Here is a 10,000-nt window from a genome sequence, read left to right on the forward strand (position 1 = left end):
TTTCAGCACACTATTTACATCCCCTTTATTTATTCCTGTCTTCCACTTATAAACCTCAATCATATCCCCCCTAATTCTACGTCTTTCTAGAGAGTGCAGTTTCAGGGCCCTTAGTCTATCCTCATAGGGAAGGTTTCTGATACATGGGATCATCTTTGTCATCCTCCTTTGTACATTTTCCAGAGAATTTATATCCATTCTGTAATACGGTGACCAAAACTGTGCAGCATAATCTAAATGAGGCCTAACCAAGGATGTATAGAGTTGAAGAACAACCTGAGGACTCCTATTATTTATGCTTCTTGATATGAAGCCAAGGATTCTATTAGCTTTATTGCGAACACTTATGCACTGTTGTCTTGGTTTCAGATTACTGCTAACCAGAACTCCTAAATCTTTTTCGCAATCCGTAATATTAAGATCTACATTATTTAGTTTATATGTGGCATGGTTATTGTCCTGTCCAACATTTAGAACTTTGCATTTGTCTATATTAAACTGCATCTGCCACTTCTCCGACCACTGCATCAGTCTATTCAAATCCTCCTGGAGTGCTCGAATGTCCTCGTCAGAATGAATTCGACGGCCTATTTTGGTGTCATCGGCAAACTTGCCGATGTCGCTCTTTATGCCCTCATCTATGTCGTTTATGTAGATTGTGAACAGCAGGGGGCCCAACACTGACCCCTGTGGAACACCGCTCGTGACGCCTCCCCACTCTGACTTCTCCCCATTTATGCAAACTCTCTGCTGCCTATTTGTCAACCATGCCTCTATCCAGTAAAAAATTTCTCCTCCTATTCCATGTGCTTTAATTTTCCTCAATAGTCTCTGATGTGGGACCCTGTCAAAAGCCTTACTGAAGTCCATATACACAATATCATATTCATTACCATGATCTACCTCCTCAAATACCTTAGTGAAAAAAGTTAATAAATTCGTAAGGCAGGAACGCCCCTTTGTAAAACCATGCTGAGATTCGTTGATTAATTTATGCTTTTCAAGGTGGCTACGAACTGCCTCGGCAATTATTGATTCCATAAATTTTCCCACTATGGAGGTTAGGCTTATTGGTCTATAGTTCGAAGCTAAGGACCTGTCACCTGTTTTGAAAATAGGTATCACATTTGCCATTTTCCACTTATCTGGCACCATGCCAGTTTGTAGTGATATGTTGAAAAGATTAGCCAAAGGTGTGCTAAGCTCCTCTTTACATTCCTTTAGAACCCTTGCATACAGTTCATCAGGGCCTGGGGATTTGTTAGGTTTTAATTTATCTATTTGCCTAAGGACCATGTCACTTGTGACCCTAATAGTGCACAGTTTATTATCGTCCTGTTCTACATAATTTATCATTACTGGAATATCGCTGGTATCCTCCTGTGTAAAAACTGAGAGGAAGTATGTGTTAAAAATTCTACACATTTATATGTCGTTATCATGTCTCCCCTGACCCTCCTGTCCTCCAGTGTCGTCAGGCCGATTTCCCTTAATCTTTCTTCATAGGACATTCCCCTTAGCTCTGGAACTAACCTTGTCGCAAACCTTTGTACTTTCTCTAGTTTCTTGACGTGCTTTATCAAGTGCGGGTTCCAAACAGGTGCTGCATACTCCAGTATGGGCCTGACATACACGGTGTACAGTGTCTTGAATGATTCCTTACTAAGGTATCGGAATGCTGTTCTCAGGTTTGCCAGGCGCCCATATGCTGCAGCAGTTATCTGGTTGATGTGTGCTTCCGGAGACATGCTGTGTGTGTGTGTGTGTGTGTGTGTGTGTGTGTGTGTGTGTGTGTGTGTGTGTGTGTGTGTGTGTGTGTGTGTGTGTGTGTTCTTCAAACGATTATGATTGTTATTATTATTATTATTATTATTATTATTATTATTATTATTATTATTATTATTATTATTATTATTATTATTATTATTGCACTTCATCCCTCACTTTCGTGACGAGAGTAAGACAGGAGGGAATGCAGGAAGGGGAGAGAACCTTCAGCTATACTGTGGTATCCTTGTCATGGTGGTATCCTCGTCTCGGTGGTATTCTTGCCTCAGTGGCATCCTTGTCTCAGTAGTAGCCTTGTCTCAGTGGTATCCTTATCTCAGTGGTATCTGTGGAGATAATTCTCCAGTAAAGGGGGTATCTCTCAACCCTCTCAGCCCCCTTCAACCCTCTCAAGGACTTAGCCCTCCCAGAAGGGGCTAGTGGACTCTTTCTTCATCGCAAACAGTCTTATGAGAAACAAATGTATGCACCATAGCGTCACGAGGCACGCCTGCCTCTCTTTGCTAGAGTTCCTGATTAACTACACAGTGATGGTTAAAAGAGAGTAATTACTCTTTTCTCCATAGCAGGAAAATTATGTGTAAACTTGAGCTTCACTTTATCTACAAGTTGGGACTATTAGGAATTCTGGTCTATAGCTAGATAACAAGAAACCTACCATCTTGTATTGAATACTGTTGCAATGTGTAGTAAGGAAGGTACATAAAGCTGAACTCAGCAGTTCTTTTGTGCGGTATCCTTGTATTACAAAATGCAATATCTATAAAGTATAGACATTTCCACAGAATACTAGAAGGTCAGCTTATTGATCTTCCTCTAGCATCTAGCATGTTTCTGGTTTTGTAACAGTTTGTCAGAAAGTACTCTGGTCCAGTTATCCTTTAAAATTAAAGTAATTTTTAAAAGTACTTTAGGATTGCAACTGATACGATACTAACGAAATAAAAATTGTGAAGTTTATTAACAAAGTTGTCTAGGTGGGCAAAAGCAAAGTAAATGAATTTGATATAATTTAGGATAAAAGCTCCTACACTTCTCTTGTAGCGCAAAGTTATATTGTACATATAGTAGTATAGTGCTGAAGGCACATTTCATAACAGTATAACTCGCAAGTACCATCTGGTATGTTGTTACCAAGTATGAAGCAGATGGGGAGCACGATGACCAGCTATGGAAAGATCGATTTCTCTCGACTACAGGCCTCACATCAGGTGATATCACATGACTCACCCCTGGTACTGCCGAGATGCTGGCAAGTAAACAAGTGAGCTGATAGTTAGCTAAGCAGTTTACCAATGTGAACAGCCAACCACAATTCTCGAACAGTGAGCACAGTGAAGTGTAAATGTTACATCTTACATAATGACATAGTTGAGTTAAACAATATCATAAAACAAGATATTTTAATTTCAGCTATTAATGAAAATATCCGCAATATAAAATTATATGAAAGATAATATATATCAATATACATTATATACACTGTGTCCCTTTCAGGGGGTGCAACACCTTGTCTCAGTGGTATCCTGTCTCAGTGGTATCCTGTCTCAGTGGTATCCTGTCTCAGTGGTATTCTTGCCTATGTATATTTATGTATCCTTTATATTTTCATATGGGATATTGTGTCATCTGTTTACATTATTTGATAGACTTACTGGTTCATCTGTTTGCCGTTGGCTGCTGCCACGTCTGTTTGCTTTCTCCCTCTGTGTCTCATCTGTCTTATGCTCATGCATTCTGCCTGCCTCATTTGTTTTATTCTTGACTGATTGTTCCGTCAGTTGTTTACACTCACCATGCGTTCTTGATTGTTGCGTCAGTTGTTTACACTCACCATGCGTTCTTGATTGTTGCATCAGTTGTCTCCTCTCACCATGCGTTCTTGATTGTTCCGTCAGTTGTTTACACTCACCATGCGTTCTTGATTGTTCCGTCAGTTGTTTACACTCACCATGCGTTCTTGATTGTTCCGTCAGTTGTTTACACTCACCATGCGTTCTTGATTGTTCCGTCAGTTGTTTACACTCACCATGCGTTCTTGATTGTTCCGTCAGTTGTTTACACTCACCATGCGTTCTTGATTGTTGCGTCAGTTGTTTCCTCTCACCGTACATTCTTGATTGTTGCATCAGTTGTCTCCTCTCACCGTACATTCTTGATTGTTGCATCAGTTGTCTCCTCTCACCATGCGTTCTTGATTGTTGCGTCAGTTGTTTCCTCTCACCGTACATTCTTGATTGTTGCATCAGTTGTCTCCTCTCACCGTACATTCTTGATTGTTGCATCAGTTGTCTCCTCTCACCATGCGTTCTTGATTGTTGCATCAGTTGTCTCCTCTCACCGTACATTCTTGATTGTTGCATCAGTTGTCTCCTCTCACCGTACATTCTTGATTGTTGCATCAGTTGTCTCCTCTCACCATGCGTTCTTGATTGTTGCGTCAGTTGTCTCCTCTCACCGTACATTCTTGATTGTTGCATCAGTTGTCTCCTCTCACCGTACATTCTTGATTGTTGCATCAGTTGTCTCCTCTCACCATGCGTTCTTGATTGTTGCGTCAGTTGTTTACACTCACCGTACATTCTTGATTGTTGCGTCAGTTGTTTCCTCTCACCGTACATTCTTGATTGTTGCGTCAGTTGTTTACACTCACCGTACATTCTTGATTGTTGCGTCAGTTGTTTACACTCACCGTACATTCTTGATTGTTGCGTCAGTTGTTTACACTCACCGTACATTCTTGATTGTTGCGTCAGTTGTCTCCTCTCACCGTACATTCTTGATTGTTGCATCAGTTGTCTCCTCTCACCGTACATTCTTGATTGTTGCGTCAGTTGTCTCCTCTCACCATGCGTTCTTGATTGTTGCGTCAGTTGTCTCCTCTCACCGTACATTCTTGATTGTTGCATCAGTTGTCTCCTCTCACCGTACATTCTTGATTGTTGCATCAGTTGTCTCCTCTCACCGTACATTCTTGATTGTTGCATCAGTTGTCTCCTCTCACCATGCGTTCTTGATTGTTGCGTCAGTTGTCTCCTCTCACCGTACATTCTTGATTGTTGCGTCAGTTGTCTCCTCTCACCGTACATTCTTGATTGTTGCGTCAGTTGTCTCTTCTCACCTTGCTTCATAAAGTCATTCCTTCACTCATCTCTCATTACTGTCAAACTAATGGAAGACGAGTCAGTATTTTCTGCCAATTCATTTCTTTGACTCTTCTGATCTGGTTTTCCTAGCAACTCAGGTTTTATCTTCTTGCTTCCCTTCCACCCCTTCATCACCCCAGCATTCCTTCTCTTCCCTGCCCTTCACTTGTCTTCCATGTCCCTTCTTCCCTGTTGTCGCATGCAGGGCCGGATTAAGAAGTCTCCGGACCCTAGGCTATTCAGATTGGCGGGGCCCTTTTGAGTTACGGGTAAGCGAAGTGACCCCTTCCAGCTTGGGGGTGGGGGGGGTGAGCCTGTTTAAGGTCTAATTAAATACATTCTGGCTATTTAGATTAAATTTAATAGGGAAAGTACATCAAGACAACCAAAACCATTTACCAACAGCCATTATAACTATCTTGTTAAATCATGCATTTTAAAGAGAATAAACTCAAGACAGCATAGTATTACTAGATTAGGCTATTAAAGTAGTGACATCATGTACCTATTATATTCAGCATAACCACTACAGCACTATTATTCCCTTTATAAATCACTGACCATTATTGTTATCATTGCATCATGCATAAGACTATCAAATCATATAAACTCAAGAAAGTAAAGAATTGTTTATATTCACAGGCACTTCTTAAATAAACTTTTTTCTGGATTTCATATTGGCAAAATCATCAATTATATTCTGAAAATCAATATTTCTTGTTAGATCAGACTCAATGGTCAACAAGGCTAGGTTACACAATTTGTCTTGGCTCATTGTTGAACGGAGATGGTTTTTCACTCTTTTCAAAATAGAAAATGAACGTTCTTCTTCACAGTTAGTAGCTGGAAGTGTTAGGTAAAGGCGATACACTATGTCAACATTAGGGAAGGTTTCTGAGATACCTGCATTTCTTAAATGTTTCAAAGCAGCTGAGGGCGCACATTTTTCAGGTGGAGCTTTAATCTGATTCATATACCCAGAAAAATGAACTATTTCTTCAACAAATGTGTCCTGAACATCTGCTGAAAGGTGTTGTTGCAACTTTAATGCAGCTTCTCTCAATTCTGCATCTGGCATAGTAGTAATTTTGAACAGAAATCCAAACTTGTCATTGAGATTCTGGTAGATTTCTTTTCTTTTCACCAATTCTGTAATCAGTGAATCCAGAATGACGAAGTATGTAGCTGTCTTACATTTCTGCCTTGGTAGCAACACAGTTTCATTGTCTGGCTCTTCAAAATTGCGTTTCCTCTTCCTTGACTGCTGATGATCAGCCCGGTAACTGTAGTCTTTCACCAGCAGTTTAGCTTTCTCTTCAAACATTTCAAAAGCTTCATCATTGCGAAGTGAGCTTACAAATTCCACTAAGCCTGCATAGAGGTTAGCACAAGTAGCCATTTCAATTTCAATTTTCTGAAGTGTCTTGTTCGTGGCATTTAACCGTTCCAGTATACAGTCCCAAAGCACACAGAGTAAGGCCAATTCAAAATCTTCCAATTTTGATGCTAAGCTGGCTGCTTCGCTTCTTGTAGTTGCTGTCTGGTCTTCATCCTCTGCTATTTGGATCAAAGCAGAACGTATTTCAGCAAAGCTGTCTTTCAAAGCATGTGTTGCATCATGCTGCGCTGACCACCTTGTTGTTGATAATGATTTGATGACATCTCCATGAATGGTTGACTTGAGTATACTCCACCGATGCGTTGAAGCAGAGAAAAAATTAAAGAGTGCTTGTAAAAGTCCAAAAAATTAAACTGCAGCGACACAACACTCCGCAGCACATGACCCAACAAGATTAAGAGAATGTGCTGAGCAGGGCACATATTCAGCAAGTGGGTTGATTTGCTTGATACGGGCTTGCAATCCATTATATTTACCCGACATGTTACTTGCATTGTCGTAGCTCTGGCCACGGCAATCCATAATAGAGAGATCATGTTCAAGCAGAGTATCCAGTACTACATTCATCATTGTTTCTCCATCATGGCCTGAAAGAGGAATGAATTTTATAAAGCGCTCTACATGCTTACCACTGGAGTCGACAAAGCGAACAATGAATGTCAATTGATCTGTATGTGAAATATCTGGTGTTGAATCTACACTTATTGCAAAGTATTTTGCAGTTTTCACAGCTGCTATGATGTTATTGAGGACCTTCTTAGTCATCAGTTCAATAAATTCATTGCATATAGTAGATGACATGTAAGATACAGTGCCTCTTCCTGCATTCCCAAGGCGTGACACATGATTTGCTAAGAATGGATCGAATTGTGCTAACAGTTCTATGATCCCTAGGAAATTGCCATTGTTTTCTGAACCAAAAACCTCATTTTCTCCACGGAAAGCAAGTCCTCTTAGAGCTAAGAATTTTACAACAGCAACAACTCTTTCTAGAACTTTCCTCCAATAAGTGCGCTCTTTTTCAGTTTGATTTTCCAAATGAGAATCCAATAAGGTTTTTTTCTGTGTACGAAATACACTGGCTAAAATGCAGTTCCTGTGAGTGGTGCTGTTTTCATGTTCCTCGAAACGCTTGGAATTTTTCCAGTCATTGAACTCCTGTGTGAAGGTATTTTCTTTGGTAGAAAATAGCTTGCATGCTGAACAGTACACTTTTCCTGAGCTTTCAGAGTATACCATCTATGATCTTTTCACAGTTTCTGAATTTGCAAGCTTCCTATAAAACATAGATGACTTTAAACAACGACGACTTCCATCATCATAAATCCTTGCTGATTTCCTAAAGTCAATGTTCAGAGTTTGACTGAAGTTTTCTGCAATGAGAGCATTACGTAGAGAATCTGGGATTACATTTGGCCATGAGGCAGGATCTTTTAAGACAAATCCTGTGGATGAAATGTCCGTTGAGACAGAGAGGAGACACAAAAGAAGTAGATGCTGGCTGAGAAATAATGGAGGGAGGGCTTCCTGTATGATCTGACGTATCTGAAGATTCAACTGTACTGGTAACATCAGAAACTGTTTTCGTGAGCATGTCTGTGATCTTTCTGCAGCTTCCTACATCTTTCTTTTTCTGTTCTTCTTCTTGAATTTTCTTCTTTCTTTTCTGTGACCCACTCGCATAAGAACGTCCAACATCACGTTCACGAGATGCCATAATGAGGATGTATCACTGTCTGTAATCATGCAAATACAAATTTTTCATTATCAATTATTATTAATTTTTTAATTATTATTATTATTTTTGTCAATTGGGGGGATATGGCCCTTGTAGCCCCCTTTCCTCTGGCTGCGCATCTAAAAATTCAAAGCGTTACCAGAAACGAGTCATATACAGAACTTTTACCATAGATTAGGTTAGTGATTTGGGCTACGAATATTTTACTAATTCATTCTCCTTGATCTCCAATTTACTGAAACAGAAATCATACCGAGTCCAAGAACAATGCACAATGGTATTTATATTACCATTTTCATAACTAAACTAATCATTATGTTTTGCATGATATATGGCCATAGATAAGGACATGAGAATTAAAGAATGCAGGAACAATTTTCAGTTTCACTCAACCAACGATTTTCTGATGTGGCTTATGTGTTTCTGGGGAAATATGTAGTAAATTAATTGATGTTCTACATCACTTCCGTCGTAACTTGAAAACTAAGCATTTGCTACGGAAGTGATGTAGAACATCAATCAATTGAGATCTGTTATTGAAATGATAAAGACTTAAAGACAGGACAAAGTGCTTTCAAAAACCTACAAACGGAAGTCAGTTTGCGTTTTTAGGTTTTTCTTTATAGTATTTTTACCAAAAATGCGTCTTTACTGGTCCATGCGTCTTTACTGGTCAAGTAACACTATCAGGTACCTCCCTTAACATTTAGAGGCGAAAACAAACATTTATCCATACACATCAATGTCTATCAACAACACTTCAGTTAATTTGTCACAGTACAAGTCTAGATAACGTGTAATTACTACAGAAAATTGGAGAGGAATCTCCCATACTCACCCATTAGCGGGAAAACACAGCTGTTCTGATGTAAACAAAGGCGTGTTGAGTGTTGCCATCTATGGTTAGGTTTATTTATTTTTATTTTATTTTATTTCATTATTTATTTTTGTTTTGATTAATTTTTAAAAATCAATTTTACTCTCCAAACACTTGAACTTTTTAGGTAGGGACCCCTTTGCACTTGCACCATGTGCGCAGTCTTGGATGAGCCCCTGAACCCCTTGGACCGCGGGGCCCCCAAATGCGCGGGGCCCTAGGCAAATGCCTAGTTTGCCTATGCGGTAATCCGGCCCTGGCTACAGTCTTGGTCACAGTCTTGGCTACAGTCTTGGTCACAATTCTCTCAGCAGTTCATGCAGTTTTGGCTACAGTCTTGGTCATAGTCCTAGTCACAGCCTTGGTTACAGTTTTCTCAGCAGTTCTTGTTCTGTCTTATTATTTTTTTTTATTTTTTATTAACACACTGACCGATTCGCATGTCTCTATTGTCTCAAATTTTCTTCCATCGTCTGACCTCCCCCTGTCTTCCGTTATGCAATTTTTCTTCCATTCTCTTTCTCTTTCTCGTCTTCGTCTCCTTACACTGTTCTTGTCTCTTCCCTCCCTTGCCTCTTTCACAATTCTTCCTCGTCCTGAGACCCTCCCTTCTTGCAGACAATGAGAAGTCATTGCAAGAGGATGAGGTGAAGGCGTTGATAAGGGCGCTGGTGGAGTCCGAGGATCCCCAACCCACCTCCAACACCCCCACCACCTCCAACGGTGCCTCCTACACCCACACCACCACCACCAGGAGCGACCAGGACAAAGCAAAACCTCACACGAAGAAGGAGGTGGAAGCAAGAAGCCTCCTGAAGCAGCAGGAGGACAACTTGGGCGACTCCCGTTGCAGTATAGGCACCTTGAAACTTCACTGTCTGCGGGTAAGACAGTAGTAGACTTTTCTTCTGTATGGCAAGTGGCAGAGTGGTCGGTCCCATTCTGCCTAATACCTTTCCAGGGTCCTAGAACTAGAGCCCAAGAGCTAGTCATAGCGGGACTGACCGCCCTGCCGTTCGACATACAGAAGAAAAGTCTGCTACTTATGACTG

At 40.4% G+C, this 10,000-nt stretch overlaps 1 protein-coding gene across 2 annotated transcripts in view; it reads left to right on the forward strand.

Moving 5' to 3' along the window:
* The window catches only part of LOC128699211 (solute carrier organic anion transporter family member 74D), a 67,119-nt gene that overhangs the window by 27,741 nt on the left and 29,378 nt on the right, over window positions 1-10,000 (forward strand). For both annotated transcript variants that reach the window (XR_011393510.1, XM_070096678.1), the window contains exon 2: window positions 9,567-9,832. Coding sequence is in view for 1 of the 2 variants with exons in the window: in XM_070096678.1 (XP_069952779.1) it covers window positions 9,567-9,832 (266 nt within the window). In the remaining variant the exon portion in view is untranslated. The remainder of the gene's footprint in view (window positions 1-9,566; window positions 9,833-10,000) is intronic.

This window comes from Cherax quadricarinatus, chromosome 54, assembly GCF_038502225.1.
Source record: "Cherax quadricarinatus isolate ZL_2023a chromosome 54, ASM3850222v1, whole genome shotgun sequence".
In the NCBI taxonomy this organism is placed as follows: domain Eukaryota; kingdom Metazoa; phylum Arthropoda; class Malacostraca; order Decapoda; family Parastacidae; genus Cherax; species Cherax quadricarinatus.